This window comes from Acinonyx jubatus, chromosome D2, assembly GCF_027475565.1.
Source record: "Acinonyx jubatus isolate Ajub_Pintada_27869175 chromosome D2, VMU_Ajub_asm_v1.0, whole genome shotgun sequence".
Taxonomy (NCBI): domain Eukaryota; kingdom Metazoa; phylum Chordata; class Mammalia; order Carnivora; family Felidae; genus Acinonyx; species Acinonyx jubatus.
In genome coordinates this window covers 72173380-72197304 of record NC_069393.1, presented here as the reverse complement: position 1 = coordinate 72197304, position 23925 = coordinate 72173380, and the positions used below count along the sequence as shown (strand labels likewise).

At 38.9% G+C, this 23925-nt stretch overlaps 1 protein-coding gene across 1 annotated transcript in view; it reads left to right on the top strand.

Annotated features, from left to right (window-relative positions):
• The window catches only part of PDZD8 (PDZ domain containing 8), a 70362-nt gene that overhangs the window by 18719 nt on the left and 27718 nt on the right, over positions 1-23925 (top strand). Inside the window, exons 2-3 of the mRNA XM_027063214.2 lie at positions 6638-6763; positions 20263-20365. Of these exons, the coding sequence (XP_026919015.1) occupies positions 6638-6763; positions 20263-20365 (229 nt within the window). The remainder of the gene's footprint in view (positions 1-6637; positions 6764-20262; positions 20366-23925) is intronic.

Here is a 23925-nt window from a genome sequence, read left to right as displayed (position 1 = left end):
TGTTTCCTTCTCTGTATTCCAATTTCAAAATCTTTGTGCCATTCAAAACAATATGTCCCTACAGTCAAGTTTGAATTTTTTTTTTTTTTTTACCTAATTGCCTTAACCAAATTTTCAAGACTTAACTGGAAAATTAACCTCTCCCTTCTCGTTCCTTCTGCCTATCTTATTCATTCCCCTTATTTCCTAGAGATCTTCTCGGAGCCTTCATCACCCATTTCAAACCAGGCTTGTCTCTTGGCTTGCCACACACCTGTCATCTGGGTTTAGGAGATCATTGCTTTCTGGACTTGGATCGACTCTTTTCTGGGTCGCTTCTTTCTTGGTTTATGCCCTCATTTTGCTGGCATTTATTTTCATGTAACTTTTTAATAAAGGATGCAGTCTCCAGCAGTCTCTTTGTTTTCTTCTGTACCTGTTTCCTTATCTGTGTGAAATGCAGAAATGATTTGCAGACTGTGCTTCCCCATGTTACTTTGTGGATCAAGCACAGTAATATACGTGAAACCGTGAGCGTCCTTGCCGAGTACCTTCAGGCCAGGTTTAGTGTGTTATTCCAGCAGAAAACTGGGTGGTAATCAGATCAACCTCAGGGACTACAGACCAGGCTCTGGAGTTAACATTTGCATTCTGTTGTGGACTGAATTGTTTCCCCCAGAATTGGTATGTTGAAGCCCTAACCCTCAGCGCAGCGGTATTTGAGGTGGGGCCCTTAAGGAGGTAATTAAGGTCCTTAAGTGAGGTCATAAGGATGGAACTCTAATCCAGTAGGACCAGTGTCTTTGTAAGAAAAGGAATGAACATCAGGAGTGGGTGTGCAGAGAGAAAAGCCATGAGAGATTACAGCAAGAAGGTGCCTGTCTGCAAGCCAAGGAGAGAGGCTCACTAGAAACCAAACCTCCTGTCGCCTTAGTGGTGGACTTCAGCCTCCAGAACTAGGAGAAAATACATTTCTGTTTAAGCCACCCAGTGTGTGGTATTCTGTTTGGGCAGCCCTAGCAGGCTAATGCCGGTTTTGCCTTCAGTGTGTAGGATGTATGAGGCCTCTACGACTGTTGCTTTATGTACAGTGTGCTGATGCCTTGTTTGGGGGCTGTTGTAAGTATTAGGTGAGCAAATAAATGCTTTGAGTCAGTACCTGATATAGTGACTATTCAATAAATCTTTGTTTTTCATAAGCCTTAAAAGTGGCTCTAAGTTTTTTTAACAGAGGTGTGTCGTTTATGGTTTTATTTCCTATTTAAATACCAAACATTTACATATCAAAGCAATGACAACAGAAATTATTTCTGGGTAAACTGGGTTGGGATTTTTCTTTTTCTTTTTTCTTTTTTTAATTTTTTGTTTTATGTTTGTTCATTTTTGAAAGACAGAGACAGAGCACAAGCAGGGGTGGGGCGGAGAGAGAGGGGGACACAGAATCCAAAGCAGGCTCCAGGCTCCGAGCTGTCAGCACAGAGCCCGACACGGGGCTCGAACTCACAAACCACGAGATCATGACCTGAGCCGAAGCCGGACATTCAACCGACGGAGCCACCCAGGCGCCTCCTGGGTTGGGATTTTTCTTAACAGCTTTATTCAGATATAATTCATATTCCATCAACTTACGTTTCTAAAGCTTACATACCAGTGACTTTTAATATATTCACAGATATGTACGACCATCACCACAGTCCATTTTAGAAGTTTTATCACCACAAAAAAGAAACCCCGTGCCCTTCAGCTATCCTTCTCCTAACCCCCCCACCACCCCAACCCTAAATATGAATGTCCTTTCTGCCTCTATAGATTTCCCTATTCTGGATTTTTATATGAATGGAATCATATAATTTGGGGCTTTGGGGCTTACTGGCTGCCTCTGTTATTTCTGTGTTTTTTCCATTCCCCTCTTTCTTTCCTCCTCTCTCCTCTCTTTCCCTTACTTTGGCACTCCCATTATGTGTGTTGGTGTGCTTAATGGTCTCCTAGACTTCTCTAAGACTCAGTTCATTGTTTGTTGTTATTTTTCCTGGCTGTTCTTTGGCTTGTGTAACTTCTGTTGCTCTATCTTCAAATTCATTAAGTCTTTTCGTCTGCCAGTTCATATTTATGGTTGAGAACCCTTTCGGTGGTGAAATCTTTTTCTTTCTTTTTTTTCTTTTCCTTTTGTTTTCTTTTTTTTCTTTTAGTGAGAGAGCAAGAATCTCAAGCAGGCTCCATGCTGTAGGGTTCCATCCCACAGCCCTTGGTTGGGATCATGACCAGAGCCAAAATCAAGAGTCAGATGCTCGACCAACTAGGCCACCCGGGTTTAGTGCGTTACTCCAGCAGAAAACTGGGTGGTAATCAAATCAACCTCAGGGGCTACAGACCAGGCTCTGCAGTTACATTTCAGGTGCCCTGAAATGTTTTATTTCCATTTTTAGTTTTCAACCCCAGAATTCCCACTTGGTTCTTTTTTTAATGTAACTCCTATATTTTTTATTGATAGTCTCTATTTGGTGTGACATTGTCATAATACCTCCCCTTACTGCTTTAATCATGCTGTTAAAAATGTCTTGTGAACATATTTCTAATGGCTCTTTTGAAGTCTTTTTCTGTTCAGTCCAGCACCTGGTCATTCTTCCTGGCGGTTTGTGTTGCCTGTTCTGCTTCAGGGGTCATGCTTTCTCGATTCTTGGCAAGCTTCACAATTTTGGTTGGAAATCAGATATTTAGATAATCTATTGTAGCAGCTTTGAGCACCGGTCCCCCTCTCCCAGGACTTATTGTTTATTTGTTTTTTAGTGATTGCCTGGGTTCTTTTAGTGCCATCTACCCCTCACCCTATCGTTTTCAACAGTGCCCCGGGGGCACATATTGTTCCACCAACGAATCCAGTCACATTGTGGCTTCTTTCAAGGAATAATTTTTGAGGTCAGCGTTTGGTACTTGTTCTGACCTCAGGAGAGATCCTCCCCCCGTCTTATTTCCTGTGATCAGGGCAGCCTTTATTTAGGCTGCATCTTCGTTAAATCCGTGAATCTCCCGGCTGCCTTTCGTCACCACCTCCCTCGTTCTTGAGAGCACACGTAGGGTTTGAGCTTCTCCATATTCTTTGGTGTATGAAGTTAGCGCCTCGGGAAGAGGTTAGGAGCTTTTTTAAAGCCCGCCTTTCCCTTTCCTACCCCTTAGCAAAATCTTTTGAGCCAGGGCACTGGGGCTGGGGACAATGGCCGGCTTCTCCGTGAGTGAGTGCCACTCCCACTCCAGAAGCTGGGTGCGAGGGGGGTCGGGGGTGGCAGCAGCCTGGCCCCTCTGGGCACAGAACCGTTGGATCCTGGGGCAGAGCGAGGACGATGAGGGCTCTGGTGGGCTCCGGCCCACAGATCGGGGCCTTTCAAGGAAGGGAGCTCCCATCTCTCGACTGGCCTGGCGCTTAGCCTCAGTGCTGGGCAGCGGGGGGCTGGATGAGAAACACTGCTGCCCTCTTCTCTCTCTCTCTCTCTCTCTCTCCTCCCCCCTCCCCCCCCCCCCCCCCCGGGAGAAAGGCCTCGGGAGTGGAGGTGAGACCGCCATGTGCCCAGCTGCAAGCGGTCTGGAGGTCTGGAGACGAATCTCTTCCTTGTTCAGCCTGCTGGAGTGGTGGGGGGGGGGGGGGGGCCGTCTTGGTTTAGACACCACACACTCTCACTTTTCTTAACCAAATTTTCTAGTCAAGAAAATTGATGAATAGAAGTTCTTCCCTTTGCTGTTTACCATTAGGGCCATTTCTGAGGCTTGAAGTGTTTTGTTTCTGTGTCTGTGTTAATGACTTGCATCAGTTTTATTGCAGAGTGGGTCAGTGGATCTCTTGCTGTCATTTTATTTTTTTAATTTAATTAATTTAATGTAATGTTTGAGAGAGAGCGTGTGTGTGCACACAAGCAGGGAAGGGGCAGAAGGAGAGGGAGAGAGAATCTTAAGCAGGCTCTGGTGGGGGCAGGGGCAGGGGGTGGGGGGTGGGCTTGATCTCATGACTGACGCTGAGTGAGATCACCACCTGACCCGAAATCAAGAGGCCAATGCTTAACCGACTGAGCCACCCAGGCACCCCCCCCTCCCCCCCCCCCCCCCCCCCCCGTGCTGTCATTTTAGAAGTTGATCTTTCTGGGTTGGTTTTTTAAGGCTTCCACAGGAGGAAGTACAGGTAGCTTGTTCAGGGAACTTGAGTGAGAAAACAGTGACATGTTTGATAGGCTAACAGAAGAAAGGCTAATGAATCCTGAGGAAGGATAGTGCGGTCGGATGGGAAGATAAAACTAAGGGGTAGAAGTAGCCTGCTTTGCTGTTTGGATTTCTTTATTGGTTTGAGATACTTAAAGGCTTAGACTTCAAATTTTTGAAAACAGTGTCCTTAGAGAATGCAAATGTGTGGATTCTGTTTATTAGCTTGGTGAACAAATAGCTTTATCCCAGTGTTTAGTGTATTATTTTTAAATGGAATACATTTTTTCTGATTTTAATGTCCTTTTGTGCATAAACACTTTTAGCAAATGCTGCTAGAAGCATTAATAAACCAAATTAGATTTTATTCCATAGAACATTGAAGTCACACACCTGTGGGAAAATATTCTTGCTGAATTGTAAGTTTATACATGACAAGAAAAGTTGATTCATAGAGCAGCTTTGATTTAGCTGCATTATTATATTCAAAGTTGGTTGTGTATATAGTATAGTGATCTTTGTAATGTTTCACAGAGTGACAGTCACATGTTCTACAGGAGCCATGAGGCTTGTGTGTTAAAAGCACTCAGCTACAACATTGTATTAGCATGATGAATTTAGTTCCTAATTTTTTTTTTCCTTTCAAAAATTTGGTGCGAGTTTGAACCAAATGACTTCAAAATGCAAATTAAGGAGCTGAAGAGGACTTTCTGTTTCCCATCTAGTTCAGAAGCAGGAGAAAAGCTCAGGACATTGTTTGTGTATCTATCTGTCCCTAAAAAGATTTTCCTTTAATCCTTTTCACGGGGAAGCCATAAAACAGTGTTTCTCCCCCTCTGTCAATATCTTCCCGTATGAACTATAGTAGGCTATTATTTTCTAAATGTTTATTTCATTTTTAGCATTGGATTTTTATAAATAAGCTCAACACATACTTGAGTCCTGATGGTGTGCATGAAGGGTACAAACAGTCGTGAGCATGTCACATTTGAGATTTCAAAGCGTAAATGCACAGCAATTTAAGTGACTGCAAAATAAAGAGTGAAAGCAGTGCGTGTGCTCTGCTGTGATCTAGGACCTAAAGCCGATTATAGAAAGTGTTTAGGATTTGTCTAGGCTTGCAGAAGTAGGGAAAACATCCAGTTGGTTGGAAAGACCTGAGAGCTGGAATATGCATGGTATCTTCTGGGTACTTGAGGTGACTGCACTTCCTAGAAAGGAAGGTTTCTTTTTTTAAAATTTTTTTTTCAACGTTTTTTATTTATTTTTGGGACAGAGAGAGACAGAGCATGAACGGGGGAGGGGCAGAGAGAGAGGGAGACACAGAATCGGAAACAGGCTCCAGGCTCTGAGCCATCAGCCCAGAGCCCGACGCGGGGCTCGAACTCACGGGCCGCGAGATCGTGACCTGGCTGAAGTCGGACGCTTAACCGACTGCGCCACCCAGGCTCCCCGAAAGGAGGGTTTCTAATAGCGAAAAATGCCACTGGGAAAATAAATTGTGGTGGACTCTGAATGTGAGAAACCAAGGACTTTTGACTGTCTTTTTTTGTGTGAGGTTAGTGAGAAGCGCTGAAGTTTGAAGCAGACAAATGCTGGATCCAGTAACAGTGTATAAGGGGAATTGAAAACTATACACCCCCAAGCCCAATTTTCTCTCATTTTCTTTGTCCTTTGCTTTAATGGAGGAGTATGAATTGTGTTTCAAATTAAAGATTTTAAAGGCTACAGTTCATAACTCAGCACAAGCTTCTCCGTGAAAACCAAAGTGTTAAACAATAAGCACATAGGACAAGCCTGAATTATTCATAGGTAACCGAAGTGTTATGTAATTTGGGCTTTGATGGAATCATGCTAGCTCGAATCCTGGTACTGCCACCCACCATGTGACATTGAACAAATCCTTTAACCTGTGAGGCTCGCTGTTCTCATCTGGGGAGGGAAGCTAGTCTATCAGCCCTCTCAGTATTGTGAGCTTGGAAAGCTTTAGCACACTGTGTGGCAAATAGTAAACGATTCTGATGCTATCCTTGCCGTCACTGATTGTTGTTGATGTCGTTGTGATGAGTAATCATTATCATGTGCTAATTACTGTCAATTGTATTGTTTCCATGAAAAATGCATTCTGAATTTTGATCTTGTACTGTAGGGACACTCTTCCATCTAGTCCAGAAAGAATCGCTCTCCTGCCCCACCCAAGTTTTAGGGCCTAATGGGGATCTTCAGATTTTCTTGTTCTTTTTTCTAAGTGTCCTGCCTTGTCACCGAGAGCATGCCAAAAACCCAGGGGGGTCTGGGTGCCACAGAGAAGGTACCATCTGCTGCCAGTTGAGTGTGATAAGCTTTGGATTTATGGAGCACGGGCAGTTTAGTTTTCGTTTTGTGTTGTTTTCCTACAGATAGGTTTTGTTATTATGCGTTAAGCTGTGGTGTTTCTTGTTCAAAAATTTAGACTTATCTTTACTTTTCTCAGGTTTAAGCCGTTTTTTCCATTCCAAACCTTGCAAGGATTTGAAGAAGATGAAGAAGAACATATCCATATACAACAGTGGGCACTTACCGAAGGCCGTCTCAAAGTTACATTGTTAGAATGTAGCAGGTATGTTCTTTGTTCCCTCATTGCTACATTATGGGAAAGTGCGGTGAAAATTTATGCACGCACATTTGTGTTTGTTCCCCCATTGTGTTCATTTATGTATGAACTGTAATTCTTTGACCATGAATTTCATAAAACTAGTCCTTTCCGGCTTGCAAAAAAATTTAAACCATATTTTAGAAAGTATTCTAATGGAGAGGATCATGTATTCTTCAGTAAACTTTAGATGCTTGATGCTCTGTTGGCATATTTCTAACTTCCTGTTGGAGAGTTGTTATATGTATAACATATATAGTAAACGTTACATAGTATAACATTTTGAGATTTGTTTGTGATCATTGGAAATACCCTGAAAAGTTGCAAAACCAGACTTAGAAACCCCTGTGATTCTTAAAATTTTAGAGCTGAAACGCATCTCGGAAATAATCTTGCCCAGCCTCCTTTTTTTACTTTCCCAGCCCCATAAGTCTTAGCTATGTTCATATCCTGCTTAAACTACTTACTACGCTAACATCCTTACTTTTTTCCTCATGCTGGTTACCTGTGTAACCACCAGAATGAGCTTTTTTAAAATGCAAATCTTCCTGTCACTTTTCTACTTCAAATTGTTTAAGGGCTTCCCTGTTACTCTTAGAATATAGACGCAAATCCTCGCTATGGCCCACGTGCCCCTCTTGCCTCTCTAGCTTCTTTTTCCTCCCAGCCCCTCACTCCTAGTGCCTCAGCCACATAGGCCTTTCTCAGGAAAGAGTTTGGCAAATGTTTTCTCTCAAGGGCCACATAGTAAATAGTTTAGGCTTTATGATTCAGGTGGTCTGTGTGGCATCTACTCAGCTCGCCCTTGTAATATGAAAGCAATCATAGAAAACAGGTAAATGGATGGGCGTGGTATGGCTGTGTCTCCATAAAGGTCTACATAGGAATTTCATAATTTTCGTGTATCATGACCTACTCCTCTTTTGATTTTTTTTTTTTCCAATCATTTAAAAATGTAAAAACCGTTGGTAGTTTATAGGCAACACAAAAACAAGCAGGGGGCTGGATTTGGCCCATGGATCATAGTTCACTATTCCCTGCCATAGATATTTTAAAGAACCAAGCTTCTTGTGTTCACAGCCCACTCTATTCCAGGCCGATGGCCTTACCCCATGTTCTGCTCCCGGAAACCAGTCTTCCTTGCTGCATTTCTGTGACAGTTGTTTGTACCACTTATTGGGTACTTATCACTTCTATTTTTATTTCCAGCCCATAATAAAAACAAGTGCCTGAGTACACAGTTCTGTTTTGTACCCAGTGTATTTGTGTCCTTGCTGATAGGTTAATTTTTAATATACTAGTAGTATGCTAAGCTTTGTTTTTTTTACCTTGGAATGATTCAGTATTGTATGTCATTATGTCAGAAAGTCTGGTTGCAGAGGATTTTTTTTAATCATAGAAGGACTAAATATGCTGTAGATTTTATAAAAGGGACTGCGTCGTGTGGTAAAATGACATGTACATAAAAACACAGCTCTGCACAAGTCTGAGTTTTAAGTGGCTAAACTAATATGGTATAGTAAGCGTGAATATTCAATACCTAATTAAGATTTGGGCTTCTTCTAACATCTGGAAGGACATTTTTCAAGTGGTCTGTGTCTCAAGAAGTTTTGGCCTGATGTTCCTTTTTTTCCTTTCAATGAATTTTCTTGTACATTTACATTTCTTATAGATTCAGAATCATAACATTGGATTACTTTTTCCAAAATAATCATAGCAACTTTCAAACATTTGAAGAGCAGTTTTGGACAGAATTTCGTGCTTCTCCTGTATCTACCTACTCATCTACCCATCCCCAGACCTGCAAAGATAGCCTTGAAGAAGATTTATTATTCGTTTATTCAACATACATTTGTTTAATATGATGTAGATGAGGTGTAATAAAGAGATACTGTGCTAGGAATTTTTATGTATATATTTATTTTTAAAGTTTATTTGTTTTGAGAGAGACAGTGCAAGCCAAGGAGGGGCAGAGAGAGTCCTGTAAATTCTCTTTTTTAATGTTTTTATTGTTGAGAGAGAGAGAGGGCACGCGCCTGCGTGCGGGGGGTGGGCAGGAGAGAGAGAGAATCCCTGACACGGGATTCGAACTCACAAACCAGGAGATTAAGACCTGAGCTGAAGTCAGGAGCCTGATACTTAACTGACTGAGCCACGCTGGCACCCCTGAATTTTATTACTTTAAAAGTTTTAGGTCTCACACTGTAAAGGGAAGTTCTTTTCAAATTATCTGAAATATAGTTTTGAATTTCCCAGGTAAAACGTTGGGGGCAGAAACACAACTTTGTAAAAATTGGTTCTAACACTTTTTGTCAGAGTTTAAAAAAAACAGTCATTCTGAATTTTTTTTGCACTAACGCTGACTTTCAGACCACAGATGAACTAAATTGCTGTATTCGTAGCACTATTAGAAGACTAAATTATTTCCAATTAGTGTTGCAGTCATATTACGATTTTTTTTAGGTTTATAATTTATTTTATAAATTCCATCTTAAAGGATTTGAGATATTTTGCAAACAAAATATAGGCCCATGTGCATTTAAATAGAAGACAAATTATATCTAAAACAACTGTATAGAGAAGAAAAGCTCAGGTTTCCGGCAGCAAAGGAAACTTGATGGACTACTTAGCTCTTATTTCGTGGTATACTGTGCGTGTTTTTCGGGGGAAAAGCAATTCTGACACTCAAGTCTAGAGGGATTTGTCATATACATCTTTGTGTTAAGACAATGATGTAATGGATACATTTTCTTTTCTTTGGCTGGTTTTATCAACCAGTTAGTCACATTTTAAACAAACTAAGATTATAGTTGGTGAAGGCAAAACTATGAAGTTTTGTTGTGTGAGAGCTTTGTACTCCAAAGTAGTATATTTAGGATAACCTGTCCCTAATTATAGATCGAAGGAGATTCTAATTAAGGTCAGTTCTTCACTGAGTCACACTGTTCTAAAGTCTGTGTCTTGTCAGCAGCTTCTAAAGTGTTGTTTTGGTTTACTGGGTTCCAAAAATACATCATTTAAAATTTTTTCAAGTGTTAACACAAAGAAAACCACAGCAGTTGACATTCTGCTCTATACCAAGAGTCTTCCCTTATTTCCCAATTAACTATTACCAGCATGGATTCATGGATTCATGGATTCCTATTCTTTCTTTACTGTCCTTCATTATTTTGGTGCTTAAATTGTCCTCTGTGGCCTCTAGGAGCCCCTCAGACTGACTGCTGTATGCCGCCTGTGACATAATCCTGTCTTTTTTCTTCTTCCTCTTCTTTTTTTTTTTTTTAAGGCCTTTATCACTTTGTGGTATAACAGCTCTTCTAGGTTCATTTTGGTTCTTCTCTGTCACAGTCCTGGAATCAGCTGTTTTTCCAAAGAGCCCTAGTTTCTTTTAGTAGAAAATGATAATTAAAAAATCAAGATCTGGGTGTTGGATGTATTCATTGCTACTCATATATAACCAGAAGCCCCTTTAGCAGACAGTTAGGAAATACACATGTGTGTAGACACTTATGCGTATACAATACATACGACACATACGTAATTTAGAAACCATGAATTCACCCAGTTCTAGTACTTCCAATTCCAGTTCATTCTCACCGGGCTTTCCTTGTATTCGTTCTTCCCCCTTTCGTATTTTTGTCCCTTGAGCCCTGGCTCCCAGTAACACCCACAATTTACTCATTTGCTGAATTCTTTACTATATCTCAGGTAGTTTCAGAATTGCTTTGTCCGTGCAAAAAGGGAAAACATACTTACGGAAAAGAATTCCGGATTTACTTGCAGCTCTCCCCTACTTTAGCCAAGATTAAGGGCGTCTGGTCAAGTACTGTATTCATAAATTAGGCTAGTTTTCCCCCTTCAGTGTGTTATGTTACTCTTTTGAAATATGGTTGGGCTTATCTTGTTGCTGTTGTTTGCTTTCAGTTTCAGCCTCCCTCCCTCACACCGCTGCCTTTCCATCCTTACTGATTCTTATTTTGATACATATGGCATTCACATGCTTCCAAAATTCAAAACCATACAAAAACGTATACAGACAGTCCTTACTCAGCATGGAACTGTGTTAACCAAAACCTTGCATGTCAGAACAGTGGAAAGTGGGGACACTGTTCTCACATGCAGTAACTCAAAGTAAGGGCTGCCTGTATGTACAGTCATTCAGATCTTCTGTATCTTTCCTGATTTTTTCGGTCTAGTTCTCTCAGTTACTGAGTGAAAAGTGTATTTAAATTTTCAACCATGACTATGAATTTCTCTCTTTTTTGTAGTTTCATTATTAGATGCATATGTCTTCTTGATATATTGACCCTTTTACCATTGTGAAGGGCCCCTTTTTGTCTCACAGTATTTCTTGTCTTGATACTTACTTTGTTTGAGATTGATAAAGCCGCTACAGTTTTCTTATGTTTATTGTTTGCATGGTTTCTATGTTTTTTTCTATAATCTTTTACTTTAAGTCTTTTTGTGTCTTTATATTTAAATATATATTACAAACGGTTCTTTTATGTGTAGTCTGATCATCTCTGCCTTTTCTTTGGAGTATTTAGTTCATTTATGCTTAATGTAATAAGTTGTATTTCGGTCTGTCATTTTGTCCTTTAGTTTTTCTCTCATCTGTTGGTTTGGTTTGTTTCTTTTGGTTTTTTGTTTTTTGGCTTTCTTTGCTCCTCTGCCCCTTCTTTCTATTTTTCCTGTTTTATGAATCACATATTTTTAGAAATTAGACTTGACATAGACCTTCAATTGTCAAAAAACACAGTATCTATAGAAAGCACAATAAAGTGAAGCATTATTATGAAAGGAGATATGCTTGTATTAGGGGAGGCAGCTTCAAGGTGACATTTTGATGTCCATGTTGTATAGTAAAATGTTTAGTTCTTCTGTAGAGAAGGCTGTTAACATTATGGAATTTGAAATTCAGTCTGTTTGAGAAGTTACAACCACATAGTATTTCTAGCTTGCATTGATTGTCAATCTTTTCATTTAGGTTAGTATTGTTTGATTCTGTTCACTTGGTTATTTTTTACTCTAGTGTTAACTGGTTTTTGTTTGTTTTAATTTTTTAATATTTATTTATATTTGAGAGAGAAAGAGCATGTGAGTGGGGAAGGGGCAGAGAGACAGAGACAAAATCTGAAGTAGTCTCCAGGGTCTGAACTGCCAGCTGTCAGCACAGAGCCTGATGTGGGGCTCGAACTCATGAGCAGTGAGATCCCCACCCAGGTACGCCAAGTGTTAAAACTGTTTTTTGGTTTTTGGTTTTTTAAAATCTTTCTAGGGTGGCTGGGTGGCTTAGTTAAGCTTCCTACTTTGGCTCAGGTCATGATCTCATGGTTTGTGGATTCGAGCCTCGTGTCAGGCTCTGTGCTGACAGCTCAGAGTCTGGAGCCTGCTTTGGATTCTCTGTCTCTCTCTCTCTCTCTCTCTCTCTCTCTGCCCCGCTCATGCTCTCTCTTTCTCTCTCTCAAAATAAAGATTCTCTCTTAAAAAAAAATCTTTCTGAAACAAATAAGGCTAAGTATTAACTTTATTTCCTGAGTAGTTGATAAATGGGTGTTGTTATATTATCTGCATTTACTTGTTTGACATTTTATCTCTTTTAAAAAGGGAAAATGTGTAGCTAAATTTGAAGATACTTTTTGGAACATGACTCTGCAAATACTTATATTATTAATAGCATTTATTATCTGTAATATATATAGTAGGCACTTTGCATTCATTATTTCCAACTCTCGGATATCTTTACAGGATTACTATTATTCTATCTACTTTCTAGATGATTAAGATCTATAGGTTACTTGCCCATCACATCCTGGCTAGAATTGGAATCTAAGTTTGTCTGACTCCAAAATCCCTCATTCTTTCTATTTTCTTTATAACTTAAAAAAAAAAATCTTACCAAGGAAAACTGGTTCTGAAATTCTTCATGTTATGTTAGAAGTATACAAAGTTTGGATTTGAGGGCAAGTCATTATTTTTTAAATGTTACCTTTTCAAGAAGATGGTGGGACAGAATTGTGTACTAATAATGAAGTATCATTTAGACGAAGGCTGAAATCTTTTCCTTCATGGGAGGAGAGATCAGAAGAAATTAGCGCAAGTATGAGAATTTAAATTTGTGTAAGTGGCTGTTGAAAAATGGAAAGAATTTCTTGGAACTGTTGCTGAATATGATTCCTAGAGGTCTTTAAAGCTGTATACGTCTGTAACTATAAAGGTCTGTGAGTTTGACATAACCCCACCAAATGAATCCGATGCCTATAGAGATCTTGAGACTATCCCTGTATTTATTAGCTGCTAACGTTCCTCTAGGGAGAAAAGAAAAAAAATCTTAGTTTCTGTACATTTCTCTAGGGTAGAGTTAAATAATCCTCCCTATAATTAGGTTGCTTTTAACTAGAAGCAGACTTTCCAGAAGATTCCAGATTTGGAATTTATCTGTCCTGTGTTTCTTTTCTTCCCCCACCTCCTCTTCCCTAAGGTTATTGTGTCAGAAAATAGTACTGTTTCTTTTGTAACTGTATATATTTGCTGCTGTTTCATACAGCAAACATAGCTATTTTATTTCCTCTGATGTCTGAATTATAAAGGAATTTAAGAAAATTAAATAGGAACTAGCTGACCTAAAACCGAAACTCTGGTTTCAAAGGCCAAACTCCAGAATGTTTTAAATGTGATGTTGGGTATGCTCTTTACTTATATATGATACCGTCAGCAAAACTGAAGTGAACTGTAAAATGAACTGTGGTCAGAAAACAGAATTCAAAAGAAGATCCTGTCTTTGAATTTTCCCTCTCTTTGTACCATTATGCCATAACTGTCAGTCACTGCTTCTAATATTTTTTTATTTATAGAAAAATATTTTCCCCCTTTTTCTGTCAAAATTTCTTGAATTCATTAATCTCACATTTATGTGGCCCAGACTTTCACTCGCTGTGTGATCTCGGGTAAATTACCCAACTTCTCTGTGCCTCAGTTTTTTAATCTGTAAATTAGGGTAATAATAGTGCCTGTTTCATAGAGTAATTGTGAAAACGGAGTGAAATAATAAATGTAGAAGCTTTTAGCCCTGCCCGGCAGTAATCGTTAGCTGCCACCACTGCTCCCAGTTCTTCTGTCGCTGCTGCCTTCACTTTGTGTCCACACTGCGGTGAATACAGAAAAGTGGGAAGTCCAGTGCCCGAACTCTTGAAACTTGAAATGTAGGTGGGGCTAGCAGACAAATACATAAACAAGCCAACTGCACAAGGCTGTCTTACTTGAAAGGAGGCTTAGCGAATAAGTACTATAGAAATTTAGTGCAAGGAGAAAGTATTTTGGAGCTGAAAGTGCTATGGAAAACTTCGTGGATAAGAGGTGTGTCTTCCAAGATGGGCAGACAGACCGGTGGTGGATTTGAGTAGCAGCTAATATGATCATGTAGGCAGTTAGAAAAAGAGCCAATACGACAAAAGTGAGAATTTGTATTTTCAGGACCTGTCTGAGTGAAATACAGATGTTTACGTGAAAAATCAGAGCCAGATTCGCTAGCCAAGTGAGTCCAAGGCAGTTCCCCTTTAATCAGAGGGCAGTTGTGGAAGGTGTCTGAAAGTGACATTAAGAAGTGCTGTGTTAAGAAGATTGCTGCTTATAAGGCAGATTGCAGAGAGAAAGAGGGAGGTTGAAGCCCCAGAGACTAAGTAGTGTTCTAGGTTAAAGGTGACGAGGTACACACTTGAAAGACCTGTATCTGTAGGGACAGAAAGAAAAGCACAAATAGAATAACTAGGACAGGGTTTCTTGAGTGGCTGAATATGTGGATTCAGGCGGGGGAGGCAAAGGGCTGTTAAGGATTATGGTATCATTGACTTTGACTTGGTCATCAAGTATTGATTATTTTTTGGACATCAGAGGTTATAGACAACGAGACATAGCTTCCGCCTTTCAGGACAAGTGGGAGTAATCGATGTGTTTGTTTCAGAGGGTGATGAATGCGACTTTTACAGTAGGGCATGGTTAGATTTCCCTGTAGAAAAGTGTCCTGTAAACTTGGGGTTGTAGAAGCAAAACAGGAGAAGAACAAGGACTGGACATTAGATTTGGAAGTCTTTGTCACAGACAGGAGAGTTGAGTTCTAAGTAGGATGGTTTTGTGGGGAAGTGAGGAGGTAGTAAAGGCAGGTAAGCACATATAGGAGGAGGTCAGCTAAGTTTGATTCTTTTCACAACCCGTGAGTTGATATTTGACTCCCTATCAGTGCAAGACTCTTTTCAAATTAAGCTTAATCATTTAAAAAAAAGGGGGGGGGGTGCCTGGGTGCCTCAGTCAGTTAAGCGTCTGACTTCAGCTCAGCTCATTATCTCATGGTTTATGAGTTCGAGCCCCACATCAGGCTCTGTGCTGACAGCTCAGAACCTGGAGCCTGCTGCAGATCCTGTGTCTCCCTCGCTCTCTGCCCCTCCCCCGCTCACGCTCTGTCTCTCTCTCTCTCTCTCTCAAAACTGAATAAACGGTAAAAAAAAAAAATTAAAAAAAATTTTTGTTTGTTTTTCACTTTTGCTGTAAAAATGAGGTTCTTATAGAAGGGCGCATTAGAATTACTTTTCTTTTGGTCTTGAGTGCTGTAAATTCTCTTTTTCGATAGGTGGTGTTTGTGTTTATATTTAACATGAGGTTGCAGTATACCTTTGCCTTTAAAAAAAAATAAACATTTTGAACTTGGAAAGAGCTTTCATAGAGCTAATAATAGTTCTTTCAGGGGACAGAGGGGTCTAAAGGCAGTTTCCTTTGCCATTTTGTTCAGCAATATGGACTCTTCCTTCCCCCTTTCCAAGTAGTATAGTAAAAAGTTTTTGTACCGTTTATTCCTTATTCAGCATCTATTGAGTGTTCATTTGACTCAAAATATGTATTAGCCAGTGATTGTTACTACTTATTTCTGGTGATTATATAATTTGAATGGAAAGCCTTTGTTTAACTCAAGATTGAATTGTATATGCATAGGGATGTAGAATGAAAATTGTTTTAGTGTTTTTTAAATGTTCTGCTTAAACGAAAGCAAATGCTTTCTACATTCACCTAACTTGGCTGGTACTTGTGTTTCCAGTAATTTCTAGGAAAATTTCCAGGATTTCTAAGAAATCCTTCCTGGCATTGCTCCAGAAATTTACAAGTTTTTCCAAATCTCAAGAGATACCAGTCAAGAAATCAGGAAAATGGGGGAAAACGTTAAGCTTAACATTCAACATAGAGTCATTACAGATTGAAGGAATCCAGATTACACATCACAAGCAGGCACAGGCAACACTGACGTAGGAACTGTGTCCTGGCGACCAGATACGGAGCTTTAGAGAGGAAACATCGTGGTCTAAGCAGGCAGTCTTGCGTGTAGCTTTTGCCTTGTCTTGTAACTGGGAGTGTTCTTGCAAACAAATATTAATAAATTTGTGTACATACTATATACAAACTGTAAGAAATAATATCTTTTTTGTTTCAAGAAATAACAAGTTTTCTAAACAAAATAAGTCCTTAAATTGACAGTATGACATGTGTTCTGTTAACTTTTCTGGGAGAAACTAAAGTTACTTTGTTAGAGTACTTATGTTTGCCGGCTTTTTCCAATATTTGAATATTGACCATAGGCCACAGTTCTTTGTAAAGTGCTTTAATGGAATAAGACGTGAATGTAGGATGCTCTGACACAGAATCAGAAATTGATCTAAAATCAGGATTAATAAAAGCTGTATCCATTTCAATGGCAAAACCAGATTCTGGGCAATCAAAATATTTCCATTATTAAAAAGAGAAAGTTATCTGAAGCAAAATGTACCCTAACATCCAACCTGAAAGTGTTTATGGAAGTACTTTTAACAGTTGGACCAGTTGACAGCAATGCAAAATGAAAGTTTTCTGTGCCTGGAATATTTGTCACAAATCAAAGATCAAGGTTATCAGGGCAATTTGGGGTGCCTGAGTGGCTCAGTCAGTTAAGCATCCAGTTCTCGATCTCAGCCCGGGGTGTGATCTGGCAGTTTGTGAGTTCGAGCCTCACAGCAGGCTCTGCACTGACAGCATGGCTGGAGCCTGCCTCCTGCTTTCTCTTTCCTTCTCTCTCCCTCAAAATAAGTGAATGAATGAATGAATGAATGAATGAATGAATGAATGAATACCTTAAAAAAAAAACATTGTCAGGGCAGTTAATGCTTTGTGTACCTTCAAATGTCATTGTTAAGAAAAACTATTAAATGTTAAATATCTGTGGTATTTCAGTATTTGGAACGATTTTCATTTGGAATATATTTTGTTTCAAGGTACCCTTTTAATATTTTCTGTTCTTGAATATCAGGTAAAAATCATGCTTACATTTTATTGAAATACGTAATCTTGTCACAACATATTGACTCATAGTAATGGTAAACCAAGTATTTATTACATCTTTTTGAAACAAATGTGTAAAACTTTTAGTGTAACCCTACTGATTTACTATCGTTATGATCACGCGTTATTCTTTTTTTCTTTAATCAGTTTTATTAAGACACAATTCACATACCATACGATCCATCCATGCAGGGTGTACGATTTGTTGTGTTCTAGTACATTCACAGGGTTGTGCAACCGTCATCATGATCCATGATCCAATTTTAGAATATTTTTGTCCCTCCTACAGAAACCCCGGACACAGTAGGAGCCAGTCCCCGTTCCCCACTAGTCCTCCTCCCCCAGCCCCAAGTAACCACTAATTTACTTTGTCTCTTCATTTGCCTACTCCAAACATTCCATATAAATGTGGAATCATACAGTATACGGTCTTTTGTGACTGGCTTCGTTCACGTAGCATCTTTTCAAGGTTCATGCATATCGGAGCATGTATCATTACTTAATTTCCTCTTATTGCCAAATAATATTTCATTGTGTGTATATGCCACGTTTTATTTACCTCTCCTTAGTTGATGGGCCTGAAGGGTTGTTTTCATGGTTTGATTATTATGAATGATGCTGCTGTGAACATACATGTTAAGTTTTTATGTGAATGTCTGATTTCATTTCCCAGGAATGGAATTATTGGGTCATATGTTAACTTTTTAAGGAGCTGACGAACTGTTTTTCAAAGTGGCTGCACCATTTTACATTCCCTCCAGCAAAGTATAAAGATTCATTTCTCTACATCCTCACCAGTATTTGTTGTCTCCTTTTTTTATTAGCCATCTATGAGTGCGAAGTGGCTTTTCTCCGTGGCTATGATTTGCATTTCCCTGGTGGCTAATGCGGTCGAGCCTATTTTCATGTGCTTATTGGCTCTTTGCATATCTTGTTTGGAGAAATGTCCAATTTTAAATTGGGTTATACTAGACCCATATGAGATACACAGTTTGCAGATATTTTCTCCCATTCTGTGAACTGTCTTCTCACTTACTTGGTCATGTCCTTTGAAGTACAAAAATTTTAATTTCATTGAAGTCCCATTTATCTTTTTTTTTTTTTTTTTTTTTGGTACTTGTGCTTTTGCTGTCCCATCTTAAGAAACCATTGTCCAAATCAAGGTCACAAAGATTTGTTTTTATGTTTTCTTCTCTTACATTTAAGTCCGTAACTCATTTTGAATTAATACGTTTTGTGTTATTTTTTTTAAATGTTAAAAAGGTGTTATGAAAAACATAAAAATAGGAAAAAAGTTCTATGCTTTCAGGGATGGATTCTGAGAATTGCTTTATCATTCCCGAATCCTGAAGATTAGTATCTTTTGGGAATTTGGGAGCATTAGCTGGTGCATAAGCCTTCTCTGCGTGACCAGAAAGGCCCGTAGGTAGTTGACTCTTTTGAACAGATGGTGGCAGCAGAGCTGCTTTTTATAAACTCAGTATTTTATAATTATGAATCTTCGTGATGTTTTTGGCAGTAGGTTGTTAAGCACCATTAAATATCCTTTTAAGATTAAAAACTATTTGAGTGTAGAGATTTCTTTTCCCATGAGTGTATTCGGACTTTTTAGTTTATGAAGCCGGTTTGTGAGGTATGGACATGATTTGCTCAAAGTCTCCAGCCTTAGGACACAGTTTTCTCCTATTACTCTAATGTGGGGGTTTTGTAAGTTAATTGAAAAAAAATATTTTAATCTTATTTTTGAGACACACACACACACACACACACACACACACACACACACACACACACAGAATCCGAATCAGGCTCCAGGCTCTGAGTTGTCAGCCCAGAGCCCAACACGGGGCTCGAACTCACGAGCTGTGAGATCATGACCTGAGCTGAAGTCGGACGCTTAACTCACTGAGCCACCCAGGTGCCCCTTTTTAAAGTTTATTTTAAGAGAGAGCACGTGCATGCACATGCACGCATAAGCAGGGCAGGGGTGGAGGTGGGGAGTGGGGGAGACAGATAGATAGAGAGGGAGGGAGAGAGAATGAATCCCAAGCAGGCTCCGCACTGCCAGCTCAGAGCCCAATGCAGGGCTCGATCTCACGACTGTGAGATCGTGACCTGAGCCGAAATCAGGAGTCAGACACTCAACCAACTGAGTGCCCATCTAATGTGTTTTATCTACTTTTAAAAATGATTATCTCACTTCTACCCCCATGATCTTTGTGTAGACATAAAGTAACAGAGTAGCAGTCAAATGTTGATTAATTCTAAAGCTTTTCTGAAGCTTACTCCTGAAACACATTGGCAGACTTATGTTCTGCTTTAGAAGATAGGTAATATGGAAGCTAGACATCTGGGTAATATTTTTTTCCTTTAGTGGTAAAACTGCTTTATGTCATCTCAAGATTGGACCTGAGATTTCCTTTTTAGATATGAATATTAAACAGTAAAATTAGGCGATTCACTTATTCCTTGACAATTATTTTCAAGATAATAGAAATAGCAAACACTTCATTGAACACTTACTGTTTGCTAGGTGCTGTACTGAATGCTTTGGCACGCGTTGTCTTCTTTTGTTCTCACGACAGCTCTAAGTGGTATTATTTTTGCCCTGAATTTTTCAGAGAAAGCAACGGGTTTTGAGAAGGTAAATAATTTGCCTAAAGTCATGTTAGTAGACGGAGAAGTGTGTGGGTATGTTCATAAGCAACTATGTTGTACTATTTTATGTGTGTGTCATTTTTACAGAGGTGGTATCGTACTATATGAGTCACTCTCTAACTTGTTTTTTAAATTCAACGGTCAGATTTGAAGGTCTGTAGCTTCTGCTACTATGTATAGATGTCTGGTCAGTTTGTTCACCTCGTGAATATATGCAATTTTTCTATTTGATCTAGCTGCTGAGAAAAGCTTGTCCTGAATTTCACCTAGTTTTAGCTTTACTTCCCTTTTCCACTAGAGGGTGTGCTAAGTGTTTGACTTAGTTTTTTTTTTCTGTTACCAAAATTATAAGTAGTAATGGAGTAACTTGCTACTTCTTGGCATAATCAGAAAGAAAATTTTATCTCCTAGAACTGGTGTAATAGTCTCCTTGTTTTATTTTTATCCTGCAGGTTACTCATTTTTGGATCCTATGACAGAGAGGCAAATATCCACTGTACGCTTGAGTTGAGCAGTGGTGTTTGGGAAGAAAAACAGAGGAGTTCGATTAAGACGGTAAAGTGAATTTGCATAGTTTTACATCTTCATAAAGTTTGTGTTTTCTAAGTATGCTGTTAATAATGTTTCTCTGTCCCTAGAGTTATTTTTGGTTATGTGCAAATAAGTATGAACAGCTCGTATTTGTCTTGTTGCAATACACATCGGTGATAAAATGAATCACATAAAACTGTAGTACTCAGATCACTTGCTCGCATAAGAAACCTAGGCTGATTTTACTTCTAGAACTTTCAAATTGTTTCACAGGGATGGAATTAGAATAATTCTAAGCCTCTTAGCAGTGAATTTAGAGCATTCTTTCATTCAATAGATGCTCTATGAATGCTTACTTTCTACTAGGCACTGTGTGCTGAGGAAACAGTTCAAATTAAGAAAAGACCCTGTTTTGTGGTGCTAATATGGAATAGAGGTTTGGCAGGATGGTTAGAAGAGGGGAGAGGTGAACTACGTGTTTAGGATGGAGGTAGAAATGAATGAATGGGTAGACCGAAGACATGAACAAGGTAATTTCCAGAGATGGACAGATACTATGAAGAAAATGGGGTTGTGACAAAGGAGATTCTTTAGGGGAAACCTCTAAAAAGATGACACTGACACAGGATGTTCATCCATTCAGATAGAATTTCAGATAAACAGTGAATAATTTCTGTTGTTGTTAAAAGTATTCCCCCAGTTTTTATATGCTAAATCTGACAACCCGACACTGGAGATGGGGCCCGAATCATGAAGAGGAGCAAGCCACGTGGAGTTTGGGGGTTGAGGGAGTGGAAGGCATTTCCAGCAAAGGGAACAGCCAGTGTGTGAAGGCAGGTGGAACACGCTTGGTGTGTGTGAGGACAGAAGCCAGTGTCTCTGGAGCGTGGTACGTGAGGTAAAGAGTCATGCGTCATCTTGTAAGGAGTTTGAATTTCATTATTTGTGGTGGGAGTTTTCAGATGACAAGTGACGTGATCTTGTGTACATTTTGTACAAAATGTTCTCCTTGTGTAGACCAAGGATTGGAGGAGGATAAGAGTGCACCTAAAGAGAGATCCGTTCGGAGGTGTTTAGGGAAGTGATGTTTACTTTAACCAGGTGGTAGCTGAGGAGATAGAAGAGAGTGGGTTTGATATACTTCTGGTGTATGAAGGACTTAGAGTTCTGGTTTGTTTTTTTATTAAAAAAAAAAGTAACCTAAATTGCAAGACTGAAAAGGCTTTTAAAATATTTTAAATGTTAGAATTAAAGATAAACAAAAATAGTACTTTACTCTCAACACGTTTTAATTGGACGTGTTAGATTCTTTGGGTTCTTAAATGAATAAAAATTGTCACTAGTTATTGGTTAATTTGTTTCTGAAATGAGTTGGTATTTTCTGATATTCTGAATAGCAGTTTTAATAGCAATTATTATGTGCTGCTTGCAATTTGCATAAATCTAGTCTATTAAAGATTTAGAGCATTTATCAAAATGTTGTCTACAGAATTTCTTTATTAAGTCCCTGAAGTTACACAATGGAAACAGAATTCCAGAATGGTACGGCTGTACTCGGGGCAGGGTTGTTGGGGCGGGCGAGTCTCTTCCCTAAGGGAACCACAGCCTTTATTTATTTACTTATTTTAAGCAGTTTATTTAATTTACTAAGCATATATTGAAATATTATGGGCTTGGTAATAATAAAATTCCAAGAGTGCTGCTTGAAACCCCAAACCTCTCTGGAATTACTTTTAGTGTTTTGAAAGCCAAGATCCATTTAGCACATCAATAGTTTTTTGCAGGAATAAATTATAGTTCTGTTCTTTAAAGGTGTGCTTATATATTTAGTTGTTTCTATTAACTTTAACTCTTGGTGGCAATATAGACAATCCTGTGATTATTGTTTGTAGCCAGTATTTGAGAAAACTATTTCTCTACTACGTCTTCATTATGGTGAAGAAATACTTTTGAACTGTGCTACCTAACTTTTATAATAGTAGTAATGGGTTTTGGTTTTCCTAGAATAATGTTATTCTTTGTAGCATTTTAAAAAATAGTCACAGTTCTCAATTTTTTAAATAGATCTATAAGAATATTTTCATGCTCTTGAAGAATGCGACTTTTAGTGGTAATGTGATATTCTTTGGACGTTCTTTTGACCTTAAATTGTTTCTCATTTCTTTCTGTAATAACTGTTGTGAATGTCCTTACATAAAAATTGAGTAGTATGAAATCCTTTTGGAATAACTAGAGTGATTTTGGTCAGGGTGGGAAAATAGGAAGGAGTAAATCGGGAAGAGGAGGATGGGCCACAGAGTGTGAATTTATGAAAGTGGTAGGGAGCTATTGAAGATTCTGAGCCTGGGAATTACATGGTCAAAATAGTGGTTTTGAAGAAAGTCTCCCATTTCTTTGATGGTTGTTCATACCCTCGCTTTCTTCTAAGTTACATCTCAAACGATGTGAAGCAACTCCTCAGAGGAATAAAATAACCAGTTCTGAATTACATGAATACATGGAAAAGCATTATTGTTTTATACAGGTATGAAATGGTCATAATTTGCCATTGCTGTTGGCATTTTCAGTTTCCTTTATTATATTTGCAAAGATATGAGATTAGACATCTTTAATATTTTACAGCAAAGGTTAGTGAGACTTTAATCTTGAGTTATAATTTTAGGTCTTTATATATGTCATAGGTAGTTTTGGAGAAAGAATTCCAGGTTACTAATTACATCTGGTGTTGAAAGTGTCAGCAGCAGTTAAGTGTCTCCAGGCATTAAATTACATATGTCTGAATTTAATAACTCTGGGGAGGAGAATTTATTGTGTTCTTCATAAGACATTGCAGAAATAGGATTAGATAATTGGCAATATATTGCAAATTGGGATAGAGAAAAGAATATCAGTAAAAAATAAGTATGTGAAAGTATTTGATGAGTTTGGAAGCTATTTTTGTATAAATACAGTTTTCAGGTTTAAATTAGTTAAAAAAAATTTATTTTTAACATTTATTCATTATTTTTGAGAGACAGAGACAACGAGAGCAAGGGAAGGACGGAGAGAGAGGGAGACACAAAATCCCAAGCAGGCTCCAGGCTCCGAGCCGTCAGCACAGAGCCTGACGCGGAGCTTGAACTCAACGAACCGTGAGGTCATGACCTGAGCCGAAGTCAGATGCTTAACCAACTGAGCCACCCACGTACCCCTAAATTCGTTTTTTAAATGTTGAAATGGGTTCAGTGAAGTGATCCAGTAGTTTGAGTGAAAATGTAGAAAGAAAGAAAAACTAATTCTTTCCATATTTTAAATGTGTCTGTGAGTCTTTAAAGCATTATATGTACCTTATCATGTTGCTGATAGTGGCAGATCATTAATAATAATGCTACACGAATTCTTTAGATTTGTAGTGTTTGCACAAGTGTGGGGAGGTACAGATGAACAGTTTTAACGTATTAGCTGCAAGTATTAGCGAAAGCAAACGAATAGTGGCTTAAGCAAGAACAAGACTTGCCTCGTGTGCCAGGCTGTAAGAACAGAGCCCAGCTCTTACCTGGCTTCCTCCCCCATCAGGCTCAGTGTGGGATTTTTGTCCTCATGAC